Source organism: Sphaerulina musiva, assembly GCF_000320565.1.
Source record: "Sphaerulina musiva SO2202 unplaced genomic scaffold SEPMUscaffold_10, whole genome shotgun sequence".
Lineage (NCBI taxonomy): Eukaryota > Fungi > Ascomycota > Dothideomycetes > Mycosphaerellales > Mycosphaerellaceae > Sphaerulina > Sphaerulina musiva.
In genome coordinates, this window is record NW_016017392.1 from 402,670 (window position 1) to 426,718 (window position 24,049).

General features: G+C 52.0%; 9 protein-coding genes across 9 annotated transcripts; 3 read left to right on the top strand and 6 right to left on the bottom strand.

Annotated features, from left to right (window-relative positions):
- Window positions 1-353: 353 nt before the first annotated feature.
- SEPMUDRAFT_71915 (uncharacterized protein) lies at window positions 354-1,646 on the bottom strand (the record flags this gene model as incomplete). Its single annotated transcript, XM_016909958.1, has 4 exons — window positions 354-897; window positions 954-1,107; window positions 1,165-1,348; window positions 1,407-1,646. 4 exons carry the CDS (start codon window positions 1,644-1,646, stop codon window positions 627-629), a joined length of 849 nt encoding a protein of 282 aa, XP_016757435.1. The 3' UTR covers window positions 354-626.
- A 950-nt stretch (window positions 1,647-2,596) lies between these two features.
- On the bottom strand, window positions 2,597-4,231 carry SEPMUDRAFT_71916 (FMN-linked oxidoreductase; the record flags this gene model as incomplete). Its single annotated transcript, XM_016909959.1, has 1 exon — window positions 2,597-4,231. The coding sequence occupies exon 1, from the start codon at window positions 3,953-3,955 to the stop codon at window positions 2,597-2,599; it is 1,359 nt and encodes a 452-aa protein (XP_016757436.1). The 5' UTR covers window positions 3,956-4,231.
- Window positions 4,232-4,513: 282 nt separating this feature from the next.
- On the bottom strand, window positions 4,514-7,769 carry SEPMUDRAFT_151388 (uncharacterized protein). The gene has a single exon (XM_016906783.1). The coding sequence runs from the start codon at window positions 7,464-7,466 to the stop codon at window positions 4,659-4,661; it is 2,808 nt and encodes a 935-aa protein (XP_016757437.1). The 5' UTR covers window positions 7,467-7,769; the 3' UTR covers window positions 4,514-4,658.
- Window positions 7,770-7,959: 190 nt separating this feature from the next.
- On the bottom strand, window positions 7,960-10,743 carry SEPMUDRAFT_91901 (glycoside hydrolase family 89 protein). The gene has a single exon (XM_016910571.1). It carries the CDS (start codon window positions 10,481-10,483, stop codon window positions 8,129-8,131), a length of 2,355 nt encoding a protein of 784 aa, XP_016757438.1. The 5' UTR covers window positions 10,484-10,743; the 3' UTR covers window positions 7,960-8,128.
- A 715-nt stretch (window positions 10,744-11,458) lies between these two features.
- SEPMUDRAFT_151389 (vacuolar protein sorting-associated protein 11) lies at window positions 11,459-14,670 on the bottom strand. Its single transcript, XM_016906784.1, has 3 exons — window positions 14,629-14,670; window positions 14,485-14,556; window positions 11,459-14,431 (listed from the first exon to the last, which is right to left on the bottom strand). The coding sequence occupies exons 1-3, from the start codon at window positions 14,647-14,649 to the stop codon at window positions 11,561-11,563; spliced, it is 2,964 nt and encodes a 987-aa protein (XP_016757439.1). The 5' UTR covers window positions 14,650-14,670; the 3' UTR covers window positions 11,459-11,560.
- A 186-nt stretch (window positions 14,671-14,856) lies between these two features.
- Window positions 14,857-16,583, top strand: SEPMUDRAFT_151390 (uncharacterized protein). The gene is made up of 3 exons (XM_016906785.1): window positions 14,857-15,080; window positions 15,156-15,205; window positions 15,304-16,583. The coding sequence occupies exons 1-3, from the start codon at window positions 14,901-14,903 to the stop codon at window positions 16,199-16,201; spliced, it is 1,128 nt and encodes a 375-aa protein (XP_016757440.1). The 5' UTR covers window positions 14,857-14,900; the 3' UTR covers window positions 16,202-16,583.
- Window positions 16,584-17,454: 871 nt separating this feature from the next.
- Window positions 17,455-18,123, top strand: SEPMUDRAFT_151391 (uncharacterized protein). Its single transcript, XM_016906786.1, has one exon. It carries the CDS (start codon window positions 17,472-17,474, stop codon window positions 18,030-18,032), a length of 561 nt encoding a protein of 186 aa, XP_016757441.1. The 5' UTR covers window positions 17,455-17,471; the 3' UTR covers window positions 18,033-18,123.
- Window positions 18,124-18,125: 2 nt separating this feature from the next.
- Window positions 18,126-19,329, bottom strand: SEPMUDRAFT_151392 (glycoside hydrolase family 43 protein; the record flags this gene model as incomplete). Its single annotated transcript, XM_016906787.1, has 2 exons — window positions 18,126-18,828; window positions 18,931-19,329. Coding segments are annotated over 2 exons (1,045 nt in total), but the record flags the coding sequence as incomplete, so codon positions are not given.
- Window positions 19,330-21,087: 1,758 nt separating this feature from the next.
- On the top strand, window positions 21,088-23,252 carry SEPMUDRAFT_158544 (Cu-oxidase_3-domain-containing protein; the record flags this gene model as incomplete). The annotated part of the gene is given in 3 exon segments (XM_016907796.1): window positions 21,088-21,285; window positions 21,359-21,592; window positions 21,612-23,252. The coding sequence occupies 3 exon segments, from the start codon at window positions 21,088-21,090 to the stop codon at window positions 23,250-23,252; spliced, it is 2,073 nt and encodes a 690-aa protein (XP_016757443.1).
- Between the last annotated feature and the right edge of the window lie 797 nt (window positions 23,253-24,049).

A 24,049-nucleotide genomic window follows, 5' to 3' on the forward strand; every position in this document is an offset into this window, starting at 1 on the left:
ATCAAATAAATCATACTCGACCTCAGCGCGGAACACGAAGGACGTCGCACTTTCAAGTTCCAATCTCGTGCTTTGCACGGATCACGCAAGTCTTGCCAGGAGCAGAGTATACCCTCCGGAAGGCGGGAGACATGCCCGCGTGGTTCACTCCAACAATGAATGCAGGCGACGAACCGCTATATCAAAAAACCAAAAGGGGTGTGGCGACGACAGGATCATAATTTCCAGAAAGGTATATTAGCCGAGCTGGCTCCAGCTGGCTCTACTTTGGGAGAAAAGCAGTGCATGGGCTTTCATATATGGGAGCTGTGGATGGCGAGATCTGATGCTCCATCCGCGCGAAAAAGGCTTGCCCGTTCTTGAGTCGCTGTTCTAACTCCTTTGCTGACAATTCCCTGCCTCCAATTCGTTCGCATTTGGCCCAGCTAGCCCTCGCTAGTATTTTCATGTGTGCTGCGATGGCTACAGTCTGATCCCACGATCTGCTGATATGGTTGCCATACATCTATCCCAAACTCTTGGCTGCCGGGACTACTCGCCTCTTTCCATCTAGTTCTCTGCTCAGGGTTATCGAAATCATCGAGCTTCTTCGGTTCCGACCAAATAATCCTGGCCTTCACGTTCAATCACGCCTTTCGGTCCCGGTTCGGCCTCCTTCGAGTGGCATACATGACTCTCATCCGCAGTGACTGCAGAAAGCTGAACTGGTTCATGCAGATGTCGGTGGAGTAGTCCATATAGTTGTGGATCGGATCAACACCACGGTTCGGACAGGTATCTGGATTAGTTGTTGGACATCCCCTTGTTGGGGTGAGCTGCTGCGGAGTATCTGGAACGTAGTCTCCTTTGCCTTGACAGCCCAGTCCATCGTCTTGGAAGGTGTGGAAAAGTCCAAACCTGATGCATCTTAGCGCACAGTTCAGATGTCCGATCTCGAGTTCTCTGGCACTTACCAGTGTCCCGCTTCATGCACGGCTGTCGCTCCCAGATTATAGTTCTGTGTTTCGCCGCCAGGCATGCTTCCTGCGAGGTTCACGCAGCCGTCAAGCACGCGTTGCTCGGCATCTGGCCTCTGTTCTGGAAAGTAGCAAAATCCAAGAAGTCCGCCTAGATCCAATTTAGTCAGTACCGTCGACTAGGCTCGAGGGACTGTACAATACTCACCACCAAGATCGCTCAGGAAGTACAGATTGAGATCATCATAACCTCCTTTTCTCAGCTTGGTCTTGTACTCGAGCTCTAGAGGTCCGTCCACAGTCTTTGCGTAAGCATCGTTGACAGTATAGTCGATGCTCTTAGTGTTGAAAGCGATACGAGAGCTAGCATATGCTTCGTTCATAACACGCATCTGCGAGCGTGATCAGCTCATGTATACACACGGTAAGCAAGTGCAACCTGGCACTCACTTGTTCCTCCACCATGGATCGAGGATAAAGATCACTTTTGTTCTGGGAGGTAATAACGTGAACATAGGTGTCCACGGTATATCTTGCTCGGCGAGCCGCTCGCTCCACGATGTCGCTCGTGGGCTCAGTCGTGGTCTCGAATTTCAAATCCGCAGGAGGGTTGACTGAACCACACTTCCGTTCTTGGGCAGAAGCACATGTTGCCGCAGCAGCGATAGCCAGAGCTACGAAAAACTTCATGTTTACTCTTCCCAAGAGACAAAACTCAAAGGCGTGGATTCTGACGGGAACCTGATGGCAGATGGAGACTACTTTTATATGGAAATATACAGTCTATTCCGTCCCTCCAACGCACCCATCCCCTCTATCTCTGTCGCGATCCATGACAGGTCGAGACTTGATCGCCCGCGTTTTTTTCTTTTACGAGACCACTGGCGAGTGATACCAGCAAACAGCAGTCGCCAAGAAAAATGGCTTGAAGTCATTGAAGCTCTCCAGGCTAATATGAGTGGCGCGCTTTACTCAATGCGGAAGGTACATTGTCCCCAGGTGCGTTGATCTCCTTTCCATGTTACCATCTACCTACCACCTACCACCTGTGTGCCTCCTACTGGCTGTTGTATGTCTTGGCAATAAGCTACCCTTTTGCACGGAGAAGGGAAGTACACATTCATTCCCTCGCGTTCTATCACATGTTCTTGTGTGAGTATCTTTCTTTAGCGGATTCTTTTGTTACGACTGCGTGGGCGGGTTTTTTTTTCACTTGCCCTGTTTGGACTGGGGCCTTTGCAGTTTACTTTACCTATTCAGTGATAAGTGGCAGATGCTGGCGTACTGTTACGCCCGTTTCATGTGAGTGTAGTGTGGAAAGGAGAGCGGATTTTGTGGTGGCCCGATTTCGCAGCATTGGGGTTGTCGTGCTTGCTTGTTGGAGGTCTCGATTTCAGGTCTCGAGGGAACGAACATTGCTGCGGGCTTTTGGTCTGTGTTCTTGGAAATTGGTTTCCGTTGACCCAAGTAAAACTCTCTATATACATGGTCAGTCTGTTCGTATCTTCGCAATCTGCCGCATCTTTTGTTTCGCTCAGAGAAGATATGCGTGACTACACCTGGCTGGAAGGGAGTAAATGGACATGAGCTCCACGTCGTTCTACTTCTATAGTGTAGGAGGTATATAGTGCGTGAGTAATCTATAGCTTTGGAAATCGCACTCGCAAGAATTGTGTCGGCCACGCGATATCAACTCTCAGACGCCACGCAACTTTCAACACCCACTCGGGCTCTCGCATGAATTGTCTTGCCACCAAAATGACATCTGCCATTGGCTCCTTGTCGGCACTCGCATCTGTCATGGCTTTGGCAGTTTCCGCTTCGGCTTGGAGACTGGCTGCATCCTCTTCGACAATGTCACGGGCCTGCTCTGCTTCAGTGATCAAGCCCACGGCTCCTATCAAAATTTCCTTCTTTGCAGCCTTGACAGCACTGCGAATTTGTGCGGCAATTTTGACCTGATAATCTGTCGATCGGAACATGTTGATGCGCTGCTGGTGATGGTTCCCACCCGACGATACATCGAGCAAGTCGACTCCCAAGTCTGCAACAATCTTGGTGAGCTTGATGGTGCTTTCTACATCCCAACTGCCCAGTCTCTTGCCAATCTCACTCTCTTCCATCCACTCCGTAGAGCTGAGCCGGAGAAATAGCGGCATGCTGACGGGAATGACTTTGCGAACGGCTTGGATGATCTCGATGACCAGTCGTGTTCGGTTTTCAAAAGACCCTCCATACTTGTCTGTGCGCCGATTGGTGATCGGGCTCAGAAATTGGTGAATCAGGTAGCCGTGGGCTCCATGGATTTCGAGCAGGTCGACTCCCGCTCGAACACCGCGCACAGCTGCGGATGCCCAGTCTTGCACCAGTTGCTGAATGTCCTCGACAGTCAATTCTCGGGGTGCATAATACCCGCCTTTGGGGTCAGCACTGTTCATGCCATCCCACGTGAATTCCTCGCCACCGGATGGGCCGACCACGTTATCAGGCCAGCCACCAGCCTCTTTCGAGGCGCGCACGCTTGCAGCCTTCTTCCCCGCAGCGATGAAAGGTGGCATCGTGCTCCCTTTGCGGCCTGCATGGGCTAGTTGCAATCCACATAGAGCGCCTTGGCTGTGAATGAAGTCGGCAACAGACTTGACGCCATCAATCTGGCTGTCTGACCACACGCCTGGGCAGTTGGGGGTTATGCGTCCATTTGGCTGTACTCCAGAAGCCTCGATGAAGACCAAGGCAGCGCCTTTCAGCGCATAATGGCCTAATGTCGCATGATGATACGGCGTGAGGGCACCGATTTGTGGTCCTGCCTCGGCCGTGGAGTACTGGCACATGGGCGCCACCACAATGCGGTTACGGAGCGTGACGCCGCGGATCGTGAGAGGCTTGAATAGTGTCGGCACTTTGGCATTCTTGTCGAAAGGTGTCCCTGGAGAGAATTGGTGTGCCGGTGTAAAGTATGGTATGCCTGGAAAAGGCGTGTTATACGAGCTAGGGGCCATGCTGTAAGGTCATTCGAGATGTTCTTTTCGTCTACGGATTGATTAATCGAGAAGACAGCGAGATCACTCGAGAAGTGACATCAAGACAGTTGGTGGTCAGCCTGAGCGTAACGGTGTCTAGATACGAAGTCAAGGAACCTGGATTGCGTCCAGGGATCACAACCTGACCTCGGTAAGCCGATGCGAAAACAAAACCGAGTTGTAGCAACTCATCAATGGTCATTGAGTTGCCAGACGGAGGTTGCCCTTTTCAGAGAACCACAATCTTCTCATCTCGATGCCACGAATTGTGAATATAAGGTATGGGTCGGATTTGGCTGAGAGAGGCTACGAAGGGACGGCATGTTCAGTCTCCACTTTTGCTTTTATTCCGAGGCTCTCCCTCGTCTCCATCCATCTGTACCATCAACACTACATGTACCTAGGTATTCACGCAACATGACATCCATCACTAATCACAGGCGCGTTCCGTGGCATAGGCCATGCAACAACCATCCTCGCCAGGCCAGCGAAGCTAGAACATAGGCATAAACTAGGCACTGTGCTGAATGTCGCGGCCGGTAATCAAATGCTAGTACACTGTCTGTTCAGCTACCAACACGGGTATCATGCTATATAACACACCAGGAAATGTAATGGCTCTCGTGCTGCACTGTTCGGCATCATTTAAGAGCCCATGTAAGTCTTTGATGAATCCACACTTTCACTTGACCCCATGTACTTTCTTCTTCACAGCCCTCAGACCCGGCAGCGTTCCATCCTTGCCTCTTGCTCTTCCTACCTCTATAACCACCATCCTGATGAAATCCCTTAGTCCCCAGTAAGCGCTATGCGCACCCAGCATAGTCAAATACTGGATCTCAAATGTTCCTCCGCCATACTTCACGAAATAGTCAATCTGTCCATTATCGTTCAACAGCGTCATTCTCTTCTCTGCAATCTCTTCTCTTGTGAAATTGTGAACTTCCAATTCAACATTACTTGGTAATCGGGGCAGGACAGGGATATCTCTCGAACCAACGTCACCAGTCGCTGTAGTAGGGTATCCATAACCGCCGCCAAACCAGCGTGTGGTGTTGGATGTACCAGCAGGGAACCAGTACGAGGGCGTGTTGTTTGGAATATGAGCTTTGCGTAGTGAAGTTGCATAGTCTCGATCCACGGCAGCGTTCATCTGGTACGCTACAGGATCGTAACCATTGATGATGTTGTAGATATTGTCAACTGCGATACACCCATATTGACCTCTTTGGCCGCAGATCGTCGGCGTATTGCTTTCGGGGTCAGCTTGGGCTTGGGCAGACGGACTGTCGATTCGAGGACGAAGATGAGAACGGCGGAGCAGGACGAAGAAACCAGCAGGACTTCCCGCGAGGAACAAGGAAGACGTGTTGAAGAGAAAGTGGTCAATGTCGTCGGTCTCGATATCGATCTGAGTAGGGTCGGAGAGGTGGGGCGGAACAACGGTGGGCTGCTTGGAGAGGATGTCTATGGCCATGACAGATCCGAGTGAGTGGGCGATGATATGAACTTTACCATGCTCAGAGAAGCCAGGATTGTTCTGACACCACAGCTTGTAGACATGATTCGCCTCCTTGATCACAGCCGCGATCATCTTTGGCTGGTGTTGCGACATGTAGTACGGAATGTCGAGCATGACATCAGACACAATGCCGCGCACCGAAGGCAGAGTGTCGGGCGTGATGTCCTGCAGTGTGAACTCGTTCTCTGCTGTAGAGGCCTTGGCGTCTCCTGAATCTTCGTCAGGACGATAACCGCCTTCTTCGAACGAAAGCGAGTGGCGCCAGTTGATGGGCAGCACCATGATACCGCCCATGTCTTTCCGAAAGTGCGTCTTCACTTCCTTGTTCCCACACTCGACCTGGATTTCTCGCCGGAAGGCGTTAATAGCATGAGTGAAGTGGAAGCTCTCCATACGCTGGCTGAGTTTCTGTCCAATCCCATGAATCACAAACACCAGATCCGTGACCTTTGGCCGCTCACTCAAAGCAAGATCGGGGTCTAGCTTGGCTCTCACATTTGCACTCGACCCCGAAGTCGCCACGCCGTGTGCTGCTTTCGTCACTTTCGCGCCTTTCCTCGGGGGATGCAATTTGTCCCAGATGGCTTGATCGAAGCCACGCACCACAGGTATGCCAATCGCATGACCTTTGCGGATGTAGTTGGCCAGCGGACGTCGGCCATAGTATGCAGAAGGAAGCAGAGTTGGCTTGAGAATCTTTGCTTCGCGTTCGTTGGCGTAGAGCACGCCACATGTGGCATACTGGCGTATCGCTCCAGCTCTCCCATATGTGGAGGTGCCATAAGCCTTGTTGTCCACAGCACCTCCTGTCGATGCATCAATCACATCGCAGGCCGCCGACACTGCTTTCGCTCTGTGTTGCTCCACGCTCTCTGGACCGGTAGAGTATAACATGCTAGCGGCAGTCTCCAGCACGCTTTGATCTTGGTTGCTCCGCATCGAAGCTGCTCTATTCTCCCTCGCTTTCAACTTCTGCTCAGGCCATAGTTTGTGCACAATCTTCATCTCCCCAGCAGCGCCCACCTCGACGGCACTGTTCAGCTCGTCTTTCCACGTCTCCGTCCAGCATTGAAGATCCACATATCCCGCCTCGAGCATGTTCGCAACAGGTGTCTCCACAGGGAGCATAGTATCTTGGTAGAACCAAGTGCCGCGCACCACCTTCGCCGTATCGTGGACAGGAGTCCAGTAAATGGGCGTCATATGCAGTTCTGGCATTTCTACGTGATGCAGTCGTGACACCCCCACGGCCACTTTGGTAGATGGGGCACGCGGCGCAGCAGGACGAGACGATGGAGCAGGGCTGCGCTCGGCCAGATGATCTCGATCGTCCCAGTTGTAGGTTTCATGTTGTTGGGCAACAGGTCGCGTCGGCCTCTCTTCTAGTGTATGTAGTGGATCGATCTTCTTCCTTGACGGCGCGCGTGCAAAGGGTGTGCCGGTGGTGGTGGACTCGAGACTGCTCACCACCTCAGTGGCGCTGTGGGGGACTGCTTCTGGTAGCTCATCATCGTCCCCCCCTTCTCCTTCTCCTTCTTCAGCCGGGCCTTCGACATGACTGAGACCAGAGGGGACATGGGCTCCAGCTTTTGCTCGCAGTGCTTCTGCTGGACGGGACTGCGAACCGGAACCTCTTCTATCTCTCTGGCTGCCTGCCGCACTCGATCCCTTCCTTGGCCTCACTCTGCTCGTGTCTTTCTCCCCTCTCTCCGCATTGTATGCAATGATTCTGCGCCGTAGATCGTTCCATGCCTTGTCGAGGGCGCTGTTGTCGTAGTGGGAGAAGGGCTTGGGTGGCTGCTTGGACACGCTGCTGGTCGATGTCGTCGGAGGGGGCAGCGGACTGAGTGGATCGTCGATGGGAAGGTCGCTGGTGTAGAAGAAGCGCGCGTTCACTGGCGGCGGCGGTTCGGAGAGGTGAAGGTGCTGTCTGACATAGCGATTGGTGGCAGCCGACGAGCTCGACATGGCTGTGCAGGTCCGGCAGTGGAAGTACCTCTGGGCGCTACGCTCTCCACTGTGCACTACTGTAGGTACGCTGCCTACGACTGGGCATGAGATCCCGACCGAATCAAAGCGAATCGAGTGCTGGTCGGATGACTGAGGAGAGAGGCAGGCCTGTTTTGGTCGGGCAGCTATACAGCTATACAGCCAGCGAGACAGACCATTACCGCCAGGCGAGACCAACCAGATCGAGGGCAAAAGTGCCTACTGGACAACAGGATGAGGGCTTGGAAGGCGAGAACATGTGTTTTCGAGACAAGATGCCTGCTCCCCTTCGCTGTTCCTGACGTGGCATGCAGCAAGGAGCCAAAACTCCCGCGGATGCTGCTACCGCATATCCGGACAACACATCGTGGCGGAGGAGGCGTTGTATATAAATATACCTAAGGTATATAACGGATCGATCATCTGACCTGTAGCTGGTTGACGCTGTCTAGAGTTGATCCTTTCATGGTTGGTTTGTGGCATTTGACAAAAAACACTAACTGAAATTACCTTACTCAGCGTCTTTGTTCTCACATGAAGACTTTTACTGTACCCAGCACGGCAGCACCTGTATACTGTATACGAACAGCGACGCCTTCATTAGCTGGGTCTGCCCTGCCGCCCAGTACGGTACGCACCCCTCAAATGCCAAACACCTCAGGCCAAGTCTTCACCACTCTCGCAATCGTCTGTTCCAAGTCCTGACTACCGGGAGGCGTGCTCACACTATCACTCTTCTCCATCTGCCAACCCAGCTCAAACTCCGTCAAACTCTTCTTCAATGCCTCATTCTGTCCATCAGCAGATGTACTACTATTCAGCGTGAAATGCACAAATCTCTCCCAGCGTGGCACATAATAAGTCTTGATCAGCCCCGCCCATTGCTTCGACGCGTAGTCACTAATCTCCCCTCCAGGTCCCCACAACGTAATCTGATTCCTCGCATTATATTCGTAAAAGTCCGCGATAGCAGCTGCAGTCATGTTGTCCCCATCTGCAGCATTAGTCTCAGTAGGCGCCCAAAGTCGCGCAGAATGGATCCAAGACTCGAGGCTGAAATGGGCATTTCCCGAAGCCTCCAGGACCGAATCTAGATCGAGGAGGAGTGACAGCATTCGTGCTCCCGTCTGCTCAGCAGAGGCCGTAGAAGAGCTGGGTAGAGAGCTGTTGGCTGTCATGTTTACGAATTCACCGTATAGTGGATAGAAGGCATTCGCGAGGACTTGACGGGTAATGTCTACGAGATCGAAACGATAGGATTCCAGTTCCCAGAGCTGGGGTGTCTCCTGAGACGCAGAGTAAAAGTGTTTCCACGCCGACACGAGAATCTCGGGGTCATATAGAATTCGCGTAGAATGATGTCCTGTTCTGTCCAGCAGGCCGGTGGTGTTGGGTTGCAACTCGAATATGGATTTGGTAACTGCTTCAGCGGTGTCGATATCAGTGTTGTTATAGATGGTTTGGCGCATCATGTCCCAGGCAATGTATAGATCTTGAGGAAGTCCAGCAACTGCATCATCACAGTGATAGCGTGAAGTCACCCAGTCGTCAAAGTAGCCTGCACTTTCAATTGGTTCGGGTGTCCAGGCTTGGTCGAGAAGGATGTCGTATATGATCTCGTTTCCTTCCTGGCCTTCCATTGTGAGGCCAATGCCGACCATGGTGCTCGTCTCGTTGGCCAGAGCCAGTATAGGATTCATGGTCACGTTCTCAACTTGGCCATGGAGACCCTGATTGCCTCCATAGTCGTGCAGTTGGCACCAAATCCAGGGCTTGCCGAAGTAGGAATTCGTCCTTTGCCATTGAGGTTGTGATTCCGAGAACAAATCAAGGATCAACATGTCCTTATCTTCGACACCTCCAAGATATGCTTTGATCCGCTCCTCGTCCCAGAAGTCCGCTGCGCTGTAGAACAACCATCCCTGTATGAACCATATGGCTTCGGGGTCTGCAGCCTTGAGACTCTTGATAGTATTCGAGGCCACATCCTCCAGATACGTCACGTTTCCTGAGAAGGGATCGTTCTCGTTATACTGATCTAGAGTGTACACGCTCGACACATTTCCATATGCTGCATCCAGCTTGGAGATGAAGCTTTTTTGCAAAGTGGTGAAGAGTGGGTCGAAAGGTTCCAAGAACGTCACATTGGTGTATTGAGCTTGAAATCCATTCCACTGGCTTCCGTTCACGAAGGAAGCATTAGGATACAGTCTGCTGATCTGCGTAGGTACAAAGCCCGTGAAGCAAGGCAGTACGGGGGTCATGCCTAGCTCAATCATACGAGCTATAATCAGCTGATTTAGTTCGAATTGTTGATCGATCCAGCTCTGTGGCAAGTCGCCGCCTCCCCACGATCCTTGAATGTTGCCAAACCTATTCCAGGCTTGAAAAGCAGGACCCGAAAGGAAAGTCGCGACCTCAGCGTGAGTGAAGCCAGCCTCGATGAACACGTCTTGAATGATCTTTTCCACGCCGACCCAAGCCAAAGGGAGATTGATCCCACGAAGCGCCATCCAGTCCAATTGAATCTGCCAATCATCCCAACTCCAGAAGGCAGCAGTGTAGCTAAAGGTCACCGTATTGGCCCAATAGCGATAGGGTACAATTGAAGAGCCGTGATAGGTCTGGTTTAGACGTGGTAGATCACCATGGATGAGGTTGAAGTTGCTCCCTACAAACCAGTATATGTCGACATGGAGTATATTGGCCAGATACCAACGCAGTCCGCTGGCGAGTGCAATCGGAGAGTTACCGGAGATGGCGATGACGCCGTTCTCCCCGTTGGACACAGTGTATTCATCATTGGGAGGGCGTGTAGACGATCCAATCGAGCTGTCATTGTCTGTAGTTAAGGAGAATGAGAAATAGTCCACGTAGTCAGGGAGACGTCTCTCCACCAGTGACCGGATACCAGCAGTCGCAGTCGCGTCAAACTCGATGCTCGACCGAACACCCAGAGCGAATATCAATGCCACCAAGATGCCATTGAAACGCATCGTGCAAGGCTTACCGCTGCGGACTGGCTGTGGAGTTTGTCCCAACTGGTATGGTGCTTATTCTTGAATGGCGCTTCCCACTAGGAGGTACAATCGAATGTCACGTCGTAACGTCGCCGTTCCAGAAGCAATTGAGTTTATGGCATTGATGATATGCAACTGTTGTGCATACTGGCCAGCCCTGCACCAACGCGCACGCGCTATCGCCCGGCCGAGATGAGGTTACATTTTGGTCCTTGGCCGGTGGCCGTCCCTGGGCCCTGGCATCGAGGAAGATGTTCATAAAATCATAACCGGGTTTGATGAACTTTGATCGGAGAGGAGAAGTGAAGAAGGTTGGCCGATGGCGACTCTGCCTGCCAAGCCGCTGTACCTCCTAGGCAAAGGTGGATCTGAAGACTGGCGACTGGGACCATCTTTCACCCAAGGGCTCAAGTGCTTTTCGGGTGGTGACAGTATTTCAGTATCAGATCCCGACTACATACAGTAACCTATGGCCAGACTATCAGCTGCAGTGCATAAGAAAAGTCCGTCAATCATACAAGAATGCCCTTCCCAGAGCGTCATGGCCTGAGAGCCGGCTCAGACTGCTGCGTGCGCTATAGAACCGATCGACTCAAGCTCACTCACTCACTCACTCACTCACTCACTCACTCACTCGCTACCACTACCATACTACTGACCAAAGCCACTAAGAACCAAGACCGGAACCATGCCCACCACAGCGACCATGTCGTCTCTATGCCCAATACCCGCCCCCCAAAGCAGCTCTCATCTTCAAACTCCTCGCCAACCTCTCCTCCGTCCCAGCTTTGCCTCTTCAAACCCGATTACGCCCTCTCCTTCCTCGTCGCAGGTCCCTCACAAATCAGCCCAACAACATCGTTTCTCGCCCAATGGAGTGGCATTTGTTGGAGGAAAGACGGGAGGGAAGAAGAGGAAGCAAGAAGTTGTAAGTGTAAAGGCATGGATGTGGGATGATATGGGTTACAATACAAGTATTGTCGGTATGGGAAGACTACGCGGAATGGACTTTGAGGACTCCAGGCGGAGCTATCAATCAGTCCCTGCTCTGCCCTATTGATCATGGTTCACGCTAGCACTCATTACTCCTCTTCCAAACCAATCTCCAATGACCCCAAACCGCCCACCTTCGCCAGGATTCTGCAGACTGGAATCGAATAAATCGTGCCTGCTCGCACTTTCCATCTGTGCCTCTCTGGTCTGTCTTACAATAGCATTCTGCGGTGCACAAATTGGACATTCAATCTCCACGTCGTTCTTGATATCGATTCCCTCTGGAACATTCAAACATCTCTGGTGGAAAGAGTGCTTACACAGGAAGTGGACTGTTGGCAAGTCCAATGTAGCACCACAGCTTGAACATCTTGTCTGCGAGAATGATTGCGGTTTCGTGGATAACTCTGTGATTTCGTTTTGCTTGGCGATTGTATCGGTTCGATACGAGGAGATCAGTTTCCGGTTCGACTCAATCTCAGCTCGTTCGCGTTGGACGGTCAGCGAGAGATAACGTTTGACCAGACCCATTGTGGCTACTGCATTGGCTGATAATGTTTGGATGACTTGTAGAGGAGCCATCAAACCGTCTTCGTCAATCTTTCTGAGTACGACGTCAACTTCATCGCCTGCGGCGTCAAGAACTTGAGGTGTGCTAGTGAAGTACGCGAGAGCGGCAGGGTATAGTTGTGGTTCTTCGGGACCATATTTCCGTAAAGCCTTGATTGCTCCTTGAGTGTCGTAGGCTGCTGTGTAGGAGCGGAAGACATCGAAACGGAGACCCTGTTGCTCACTGACGAGGATTGTACCTTCGCGGAACTTTTCGAGATCGGACAGGAGAAGGACGTTCGACGTGTCGATGGGGCCATTCCTTTCCTCGATGAGTTTCTTCGCTTTCTGTTCCCACTCGGTCTTCTCGTCGGCATCTTTGCTTGTGCCTGCTTTGTGGAGATACATCTCGAACAACGTGGTGTGAAGATCGGCACGGTGTTCAGCCTTGACTCCGTCACTGTTGATGCACGCGTCCAGAAATGTGATAAACTGATCAGGGTGGTCGATAAATGCTGGGAAAGCAACTCGTGGTTTCGGCACTTCGTACTCCACGTATTCACCTTCTGTCAGCGACTCGACCACTTGCGCTTGTTGGACTGTAGCCGGCTCGTCGCCATTCTTCGGCGTCTGCACTGTACTGGTGTTCATATAAGGCAAAGGTATGAGTGCAGCCAAGTTTTGTGCGGCGGATGCAGCCGACGAAGCCATTGTGCTGCCGAACCCACTACTCTGCTGTGCAACTGGTGTTTCTTGCACAATCACAGCATCCTTCTTCGGCTTAAAGACGCCGGTGAAGTATTCAGTGAATAGCTGCGTCGCTTCTGCAGGACAATGTGCAAGCAGCACCGTGCCGTACTTCATGAAATTCGGGTACGCCTCCTTTGGCTCAAGTCGGACGATATATGCCAGGGCTTCTGCATACTTTTTGAGGTCTTCGATCAGGATGTCAATGACCAGTCCATGCTCTTCGTGTCGTCTGGCCAAAAATGCCGCCTGGTCATAGTAGTGGCCCTGCCGACACATTACGATGGCTGTGTCCAGGTCAAACTTGAGTTCCCCTGGCTGCTTGATGAACTCTTCCAGCTTATCGACATCTTTCAGCTTGGCGTAACAGTTCAACAGCAGTGTCGTGTGATCTGACGTAGCTTTGTTGTGCTCATGGAGCTCTTCCAGATAATCGATCAAGTTTCGTATACGCTGGTTGTCCAGGAATTTCCGGATAATTTGCGAGGGCTCGGTGTTGTCAATAGCACGTAGGTACTGTTGCATAGCCGTATCATAGTCGCCTCTCTGGTACAGGTAATCCCCATATTTGCGGAAGATAACATTTTGCTGTACAGCATCAATGTTATACTTCTTCGCCAGCATGATGGCGAGCAGATATTCTTTACGGCTGTACAATTCTTCCAACTTTTGCTGAAACGTCTTCTCGTGGTATCGATAGAGTTTGCCGTCAATGGTGAGCAAGAAGATGTCACCCCAGATCGTGAAGACTTTATGTATCTGGCTCGAGATGGGCTTGGAGTAGGCAGTGAATTTCAGATCAGCATTCAGAATTGAGAAGGTACTCGTATTGAAGATCTCGTCCGCTCGCGCAGTGCGAAATGCGCCGAGCTTGGATGCCTGGCCAAAGTTGTTGGCGGGAGGTGAGGCGACCAGCATATAGTCCTTGTGCACGTTGACCAGCTTCTTTGCGCCTTGGCACGCGAAGGAGCTGGCCTTTCCCTTGGGACCATACGAATAGATGGCATCCTCACGAGCGACAATCACCTCATTCGATTCTGGGTCCAAAGTCATGCAGCCGACAGCGCAGCCATGATCGTCCAGTGTTCGCGCAGGAGTGCCTTGGGCCTTTCCAGAGATGGCAAGAGCTAGAATCTTCGATACCGTGGCAATATAGAGAGCAGTGGTGCTCGCTTCTCGAAATGCTAGGCCCGTGATGGGCTCCTCAGATTCGAAGACGGTACGTTGTTTCGTGCCTCGGTCGTGGATCAGATCGCCTCGGACCACTGTCACAGCGCCGTTTCCAAAACCAACAGCAAGTTGCACAAGGTCGCTAGTGACGGCAAAAGCGCTCACGGGAAAGTTCTTGCGACCATTCTGAACCGTGAGAGTGCACAGACAGCGTGGGAAGCCGGTCTTCTTCTCGGTCTGATCCAGTGTCCAGACTTTGAGCTCGGGTTCATGCTGCAGTGTCTCGGCCAGGGTGATCAGATAGGAGGTGTCATGAACTTGCGTGATATGAGTGACGCTGCCTGCATCGTGCGCTTTCCATGACCGGACGGATTTGAATGCGTGATCCAGCAAATGGACATGTCCGGTGGGCGTGCCGACAAAGACGTTGGCCTTGCCCGATGTTACCGTCCCGATGCTCGCTTGCTGTGGAAATTAGTACCGGCTCGCATTGGGAGGGAGTTGTCGAGATGGTCTACCTCGAGAGACAGGGAGGCATCGCCTTCCGGCAACCGGACTGGAGAGACGTCGAAGAAGTGGAAGAGCTTCCACTGGGGAAGAAGTCAGCAGCGCTCGTGAGGCAATAGTATGCCTAAAGCGGTGGAGCACAAATGCAAGCATACCGCAGTGGGAGCTATAGGCATGATCACCGAGCCATATCTGGCAAGCTGGAAGCAGTTTGTGTGTTCGACAGAATGAGAGGGAATGTTGTGAGTGCCTGGGAGTGTGTTGGTAGTAGGTGGCAGATGCCGAGATATGCCCGAAACGCTCTGGCGCGTGAGGTAGTCAGTATGTAGGTACAGCGTGTTAGCGTGCTGAGGTGCTTGAGCTTCGAGCTTCGCGTTGGCGATCGCAAATCACTTTCTATCTGCACAACGACTGCAACAATCCCGACATGGAGGAAGACGACGATGACTTTTACGGTGGAGGAGGAGATGGTGGCGAAGGTGATGAGGGTGCGGAGCGGGAAGACCAGATGGAGACCAAGGAAGAGGCCAAGGACGACATGGACGTGTCCGAGGATGGGGCTGAAGACGACGACGATGAAGACGACGACGACGACGATAGTGACGACGTAGGCGAGCCAAAAAATATCCCTAGTCGCCAGTCATGTAGGCCGTGTGGGCGACAGAGCTGATGCAGTGGACAGGACGTTCAATTCACGCTAGAACGACCGGACGGCGCCAAAGCAGAACCGCCGTGAGTGATGCCCCGAGAGCCACTCCAGCGCACAGTGTGGATCGCTCCATGAGAATGAATTCTTGTAGATGCACGGGCTGACAGGAACGATGGGACAGGCCGGGATCGAAAGCAGCTAAGGCACAGAAGAAGGAGGGCACTTCTAAGGCTGTCAAGCTCGAAGCGGATCAGAATAATAGCGCGAAGAGAGACAACAGGGAGGGCGCGCCCCGAGCGGGCTCAGCAGCACCGCCCACTGGAGGGGGCACGACGCCGACACCCACAGCGGCGCCCGCAGCCGTCAAAGGCTCTTTGACGCACAACGGCAGAGAGGGCAAAGACTTCCCGGCAGTGCGCACCAGTTCGCTCCAGGTCGATCAGATCCCCACGTGGACCAATGGCAAGCCCATCATTGCAGTCGACATCGACGCCGATCTTGCAGAGCACTCCAAGCCCTGGCGGTTACCGGGCACCGACCAGACGGACTACTTCAACTACGGCTTCGACGAATACACGTGGACGCAATACTGCGTGCGCCAGCAGACTATGGGTGGTACCATTACCCAGCTCAAGCAAGATGATGCACAAATGAAAGCCTTGTTTGGTGCGGGCGGAGCATCAGGAGGTGGGGGTGTTGGCCAGCAACAACAGACTGTGGCCCTGCCCATGCCGGCGCCGGCAATGGTAGAAATGGCGCAACAAATGAATGTGCCGGTCGAGTTTGTCCAGCAGATGATGCAGAACGGTGGTATGCCCCCAATGGGTGGCCCTGGGATGGGCGGACAGCAAGGGTATGGTCAGCAAGTCGGAGGCTTTGGAAATGACACTGGCGCATCACCGCAGCCGCAAGCTGGCCAAGGGTTTCAGCCCCCATCTGGTCCCGGCGCGGGACAGCAGGGTGGAATGAGTATGGAAGGGCTGAGCCCACAACAAATGGCCATCTACCAACAAGAGCAGCAACAGCAGATGGGGGGAGGAGGGCATCGAGGCGGGAGAAATCGGAGAGGGAGGTGGTAGGAGCACTGTTCCCGAGTTACACGCTTCACATGGTACGCAATGCTGCGATGCGTGTGATATTGACATGTTTTGGCCTAGAAGGCTTCAGCCAGGAGCTTCGTGAGATTAATGCCAAGAAATTGCCCTCGAGCGGGCGTGAAAGATTCTCTTCGAACGTGTTTGTTCGCTTTGTCAAAGCAAACGTGGTGAAATCTGTACTGCCATTGCGCTGATTGGAACTTTCAGGAAAACAACCGCGAACATGTCCAGTGACATGAAAGAGAGATCTTGCGGCTGGAAGAACGAGGACTGGGATAGGCTTGAGTGTTGCTGAGATATGTTTGTCCCCAGGAATCACAGAGAAGGAATTCTGACAGCAGCATCATGCTGCTTCTGAGACGTGATTGTAGCATACCATAGCATAGAAACAAGTGAGGTGAATGATGACCTTATCGAAGTGATACATGTAGTGTTTTGTTGCAGTAGAATTGATTGTTCGGCATCCACAGCCGGCCTCCGATTTCGCCGTCTACCTCCCTATGTCAACTTCTTATCAGCTCGCTCGCTCTACACGTATACAACAAGGATATTCACAACAACAAGAAAAACAAGAACAAAAACCAAAAACAATAAAGAATAAAAAATAACCATGCCCCCAGGCTGCCTCATCCTCGGCGACACCGCCGTCCACAATCTATTAACCCACCTCTCCCGCACCGAAATCCTCACCTTTCAACACACCCTCCAACTCTCCCTCCAACGTTTCTCCTCTTCCACAGAAAAAGCTTTGCAACCCGACTCGGGCGTCTCCATTCGTCCCAACGGCTCAAAGACACTTTTCCGCCCTTTTACATCCCCTTCTCATGTCGGATGTAAGATTATCGTAGATCCTGCTCCCCCCAATAATCCTCCTCAACAAGGAGAAAAGAAGAAACAACAAAAAGAAGAAGAAAAAGAAAAAGAAGAAAAATCTGGACTCCATGGCATTCTTGTGCTCTGCGATTCACAAGGTATTCCCGCGGGAATCATCAATGCGGAAGAAATTACGGGATTTCGAACTTCACTCTGTGCGTTAATTCCATGGATGTGGAGGAAATTTACGCGGAAAGTTGTGGTGTTTGGGGCGGGGAAAGTGGCGCTGTGGCATGTGAGATTGATGTTGGCGTTGAGGGGGGAGGAGATGGAGGAGTTGGTCGTGGTGAATCGGAGAGTGGAGAGGGGTGACGAAATGGTGAGGAAAGTGAGGGGGGAGGGGTGGTGGGGGGAGAAGGAGGGTCAGACGAAAGTGGAAATGAAATGTCTGGCGACTGGAGATGTCGCGGCTGTGAAGGCTTGTGTGAGAGAGGCGGATGTGGTGTGTTGTACTGTGCCTTCGCAAGAGCCGCTTTTTCAAGACGAGGATTTGATGAGAGGGAGTGCTGTTGCAGGTCGACCACGCAAACAACCGTATATTTCTGCGATTGGATCTTGGCAACCGGATATGATTGAATTGGATCCGGCATTGTTACGACGGGTGGTGAGTGAGAAAGACGCTTTTAATCCTATTGCGAAGGATTGTGGAGGAGCGATTATTGTGGACGATCGCACGGCGGTGTCGGAGCATACGGGGGAAATTTTGCAGAGTGGATTGCTGCTGGAACAGATGGTAGAGCTGGGTTCGGTGCTTGAGATGATGGAGAAGAAGAATAGTGGCGAGGATGATCATCATGCGAGATTGGAAGCGTGGCTGCGAGAGGGATACGTGGTGTACAAGAGTGTAGGCGTGGCTCTGACGGATCTGGCGTCAGGGGAAGCGATCTTGGAGCTGGCGAAGAAACATGAAGGAATGGGGACGTTGGTGACGGATTTGTGAGCACTTCCAGTCACGTTCACACAGGCCATCATTCAACTTGAGGAAAAGAAATGTGAAAGTAAGTGAGAGCAAGGCCCGACTAATCTTGAAGCTAGAGAGAGAGAGAGAGAGAGAGAGAGAGACGCATCAATCTTTCTTTTTGCTCGCCACTCATTTCTTCAAAGCACTAGTCAATCTCTGAAGCTCGGCAGCCGTCACAGGAATGACAGTGCCATGGCGAGGACTCTTGGGAAGCTTGTACGAAGCAGAAACCTTCCACTGCGGCTTGGCGATATCGGCCGTCTCCAGAGGAATATAACCACGACCACCATACTCGTCGACGAACAGATAGAATTTGTCACCATTGACATCTCCACTGTTGGCGCGGAAGGAAGTCGGGCCTTCGATCGCTTTCGTACCCGCGTTTTTCCCAATACACGTCGTAATGGTAGTCCAGCCGTCCAACTGGTCAAGCAGGCGCGGAGAGCTCTCTTGGATGATGTCGGTGCAGCCGCTCACGGCTCCTTCGTCCTTGGTGAAGCGGTAGTAGGTGTTGCCGGACTTGATGACGGTGGAGTCGATGCGTGCAGTGCCGGCATCTTGCCAGATTTGTGGCTCGCTAAATGTCTTGAAATCTTGGGTGGTGGCATATAACATGCGATGATAGGTGTTTCCAGTGTGGGCCGTGTCGCTCTCCTCGTACAGCGATGAGGCCCAGTAGACGACATATGCGCTGATGTCTTCATCGTAGTAGGCCTCTGGGGCCCAGGTGTTGCCTGCCGTGGGCGGTGAGACGAGCACGTGGCGTTGTTGACCCCTATATCACAATTAATTGACGGTGATGATGATGATAATTGACTGTGGTGGAACAGAGGCCAGAGTACATAGGTACCTTACTACATGTAGGGTCTAGACTCACCAGTTCACGAGGTCGCTGGATTCCCAAATCTCGAGATATCGACTGCCCGTCCGAACCGATTCGCCCCACGATGTACCAGAACCGATGGAGAGGTCAGTGGCCAACAAGAAGAACTTGCCACCATCGACGGAGCGGATGACAAAGGGATCTCTCAAGCCCTTGGTGCCTTGGGTGGATGAGAGCACGGGTTTCCCCCCGTTCAGCTCCTGCCAGTCCAGCGCATTGTTGCCATTGCTCGCGGCAAAGTAGATCTTTTCGCCATCGATGGTGTTTCCTGTAAAGTAGGCAAAGGCATAACCTGCATACTGGCCGGCCTGTCGGGACTCGAGGGTGGTGGGAGTGGCGTGGACCAGGCCCGAGAGGGCGGCAGTGAGCAGGTGGAAGACGAATGGTCGCATGATGGATGATGATAAGTGATTAGGGTATGATGATTATTGAAATGCAGGTATTGCACAATCGATGTCGAGAATAATAATAATAGGAATAATGATAATAATAATGGGGATCGAGGGTGCAGTCCGTCACAAACTCTCGCTCAGCATCTCATCACAGGCGGAAGAGGAGATAGCAGCAGCGGCAGCAGCAACAACAGCAGCAGCAAGGTAGGTATTAGATGCAGATATGCGGGCAGAATTGAGGCAAGGCAAAGCATGGCATGACATGGATGGATCTACAACATTTACATGTAATTTCTCCGTCTCAGGCCTTTCCAGGCCCACGTGCCAGGATGTAAACAGAAGCATACGATTCTTGGCATGTACCGGTACGACCTCTGCAGTTTGTCAGGTGCCAGTAGGAGAGGAGGAGGAGGAGGAGATGGTGGTGGTGGTGGTCGTGGTGGTGGTAGACTACTTTAGTTAGTAGTAGTGCATGTGGCGAGGCGGATGATCTGGTGCCACCATCGCTTCTTCTTGTTCTTCTTCTTCTTCTTCTTCTTCTTCTCTCGGCTATTTATATAGTCAATTTATGAAAAGGTAAAACGAGAGTTCCGAAGATGGACGATACGGTATAGCGTATAGGGTACGAGAGGGTAATTATGTAGATGGACGGTGTGTACTGTAAAGTCACTAAAAGTGTAGAGGAAGTGTAAGACAGACAGTCAGACCGTAATAAAGGCGGCGGGCGATCCGGGTAAAAAGAGATCTACCGAATCGTCGGCACGGGAATGTGAGGGGGGGCTATTCTTATTCTTGTTATTGATGGAGAAATACACCCTTCTTTACCTAACTTTGTTTACTTCGGCTTCGACTTCTACTTTGACTTCAACTCCGCATTCTGTCTATACTCTGAGGCAGAATAGGCAGAGTAGTTTTATGGGCACAAAGGGGAAAGGGGAAAGGGGAAAGGAGAAAGAATTCCAGTAAGAGAAGAGAGAGAGTGTGTGAGAGAGAGAGAAAGTCACATGTTCCTGTTACGTGTCTCGGAAGACGGCAGAGAGTGAGACTCCAATTTCACCATGTCTAAGACTCTAAGACTCTAAGTTGGGGGAAAAGGGTGATGATACAACTCTGTGCTACAAACCTAAGTTAAACCACCCACTCGACACCAACTCTATCACATATGATGATGATGATGATGATGGAGTCTTACAGTGGTAATGTGGTATTCTGGTGGTTTCTGGTGGTATTCGGGAAAAGAAGTTGCTATACTGTCCTCTCGCTTCATCGCCATGTCCTGAAGGGGATGGTATGAGATGAGATGGTATTGCTCATATACAACACAGAACCTCCTCCCGTTTGCTGCTGCTGGCACGAATCGCCATATACAAACAAAAAGTCTACCTCTATTATCCTCCAACCCATCCCTGCTCTGCTGGCACTGCATTTCCACTCCCAATGTCGTTGAAACCATTCCACCTTTCCCTCCACCGCAGCACGAGCACCAGAATGAGCCTGTTACACCTGCACAAGCTTTGGTTGTGCCCATCGGCATCACAATCACCACCGACCGACTGCACCACCACTGAAGGGATCCGGTGTCCATCTTGCTACAAGCCTCATCATCGTTCCCATTCATCCACTCGGCCCAGTATAAGGTCCTCCGAGCCATGGCCCTTTTCATTACAAGATTTCCGCTGGATCTGCCTCTGCTGCTTCTGTATCCCTCGTTGCTGTGCCGTCGTCGTCCTCGTCGTCGTTGTCTCCTCCTATCACCACCATGCTGCTCCCGCACTACTACTACTACCTGTTGTACCTGCTCAGCCTCGGCTCCGTTGCTCACGCTGCAACTAGACGATTCGCCATCGAGCCACAATGGGGGACGGGTGCTCCGGATGGGTTCACAAGACCGATGATCTTGGTGAATGGCACGTCGCCGGGCCCACCTCTGGTCGTGGACGAGGGCGATGATGTGGAGGTAAGTGGTGACCATATGCCTCCTCATCTGTTCTTTTATCACATATATATACTCACGCAGCAGCTGGTGATAGTTCTACGTGCGCAACGGACTGGATCAGGCCACGACCATTCATTTTCATGGCATTGAGCAGCTCGACACCCCGTGGTCAGATGGAGTAGCTGGTCTCTCCCAACGACCCATTGAGCCCGGCGCCGATTGGCTCTACAAATGGACCGCCACACAATACGGAGTATACTGGTTCGTGGTTACTGCTGCTGCTGCTACTGATCATCCTTCGAAGAGCTTGCACGCTGACCATGTCCAGGTACCATGCTCACTATCAGTCCCAAATCAGCGATGGACTCTTCGGAGCCATCTACATCCGCCCCAGAAGCTCGCAGGATCGACCGTTCAACTCCATGGCGAGTGACCCTTCGTCGCTCAATGCCCTGCTGCACGCCGAGGACAATCCCCACTTCGTCATGCTCTCCGACTGGCAGCATGTCACATCCAACGAGCTCATGGACATTGAAGATCAGGCCAATGTGGACATTTATTGCGCCCAGAGTCTCCTGTTCAATGGAGTCGGCTCCGTCCAGTGTCTGTCGCGAGAGGAACAGCAAGCGGCCTTGCCGCCGCCCTTCCAGCCGCTGTACGCTTCTGGCGGACCGCTCGCCGGTCAATGGCTCACTCCTAATGGCTGTGCTCCATTCAATAAACTCACGCAGAGTCCCGGACAGTTCGACGCCAGCCGAGTTCCGCAACAGATTGTAGGCTGCCAGCCCACACGCAACTCCCCCTACGACTTTCGCGTGAATCCTGACGACCAATGGGCAAGCTTCCTCCTCATCGGCGCCGTCTCCATTCTGGCCCCCGTGATCTCCTTGGATCATCATGACTTGTGGGTGTACGCGGTCGACGGACGTTACATTGAGCCATACCGCGTGCAAGGACTGCAAATTTTCAGTGGTGAGCGCTATTCAGTCATGGTCCAACTGAACCAACCTCCGGCTACGTATACGTTCCGCGCAAGTCACTTTGGCCAGAACCAGCTGTTGAGTGGCTTCGCCACGGTGACATATACCTCCAACGCAGTCTCCCCCAACAACGACCACGGAGGCAGCGGCAGCGGCAGCAGCCCAGCGCATCGAGAGCGGAGAAGCGGCATAATCTCGCCATCGCTGGACTTGGGCATATCACTCAATATACCAGCACTGGGAATCTCCATTGGCAAGGACCAAGGCCAGGATAACGAACACGTCCAGGCCAATGATCAAGGCCAGGCCCATCACCAAGGCCAGACAACAGAAGAGATGCCAGGCTACTTTACGTATGGTGGATTTCCAGTCTCGCAGGATGTCATACAACTCAATACGTGGAACATTGTACCCTTTCCCAACATTCCCCCCTCGCAAACCGTCGACGCGACACACATTTTCATGATGTCCCGCTACCAGGCTCCATGGCTCTGGACCGTCACCGGAACCGAATCCTATCCTTCCTTTCCCACCGAGTACGCCGAGGACGACCCAATGCTCTACAACCCCCACAGTGTCGAAGCCACGAATCGCGATCTCGTTGTCCGTACCCAGAATGACACCTGGGTCGATCTCGTCTTGGCCGTCACCGACGCCTTTGGCCCACCGCATCCCATGCACAAACACAGCAATAAAATGTACATCATCGGCCAAGGCACCGGCAACTGGACCTGGAATAGCGTTGCAGAAGCGGCTGCTGCACAACCTCAGAACTTCAACTTTTACACGCCGCAATTTCGAGATGGCGCCGCCACGGCCCCTTCGGCCGGTCAGCCTGTATGGATGGTCGCGCGCTATCACGTCGTCAATCCTGGTGCGTTCTTGCTGCATTGCCATATCCAAACTCATCTGGCCGGCGGAATGGCAGTGGCTTTACTCGATGGCGTGGAAGATTTCCCTCCGATACCGCAGGAATATCGAATTGATGGGAATGGAATGAAGCGATGATGATATTATTGGTATGATTTTTTATTAATCTTATTATGATTATTATTATTCCTCCTGTGGCAGAAACTTCGCGCTTCATGCAGTTGCTTGTATCACCTTATCGATCAACGAACAGGAAGTATATGGAGCTCTATCACAGAACGTTCATCTACGGATATGTCAGATATAGAGAGATATAGAGAGGGGAGGGTATCAGAGAGGGAGGGAGAGACAGAGAGGGTAAATAGAGAGGGAGGAGGGGGAAGAGAGAGAGAAGAGGGAGGAGGGAGGCAAAGAGACAGAAAGAAAAAGAGACCGTGAGCGTGTACTTACCGCTATGCAAGATCGAGCACCCTGAAATGGGTACAATATCAACAACTACCTAGGTACATATCTAGGTCACCATCGCTAGCTAGCTGTGGGAAGAAGAGCAAAAGCAAAAAAACTACCTAAAACTACCAATATGAGTGAGGGTCATTATAATACCTAATAATCAAGAAATCATCGTTTACTCCTCTTTGAACTTGCGTAAGACTTGTAAGACTTAAGCGAAGAACTCATTCTGATAGTACTTAAGACTGCCCTCGAGGTAAAAACTAGCAGAACCTATATACCTTAGGTACGTAGAGAATAGGGAAAATAGTCATCCTAGCAGTAGAAGCAATCTATAGCTACCTAGCGAGCGGGCGAGATATAAAGACCTATCTTCCCGGTAAGAACGAGTAGCTAGTAAGAAGAAAAGCCAAAACCTTGATGATACGAACGAAGGAGTGGATTTACTTAAACGGGAGACTAGAAGTAGTAACAAGTAACAGGTG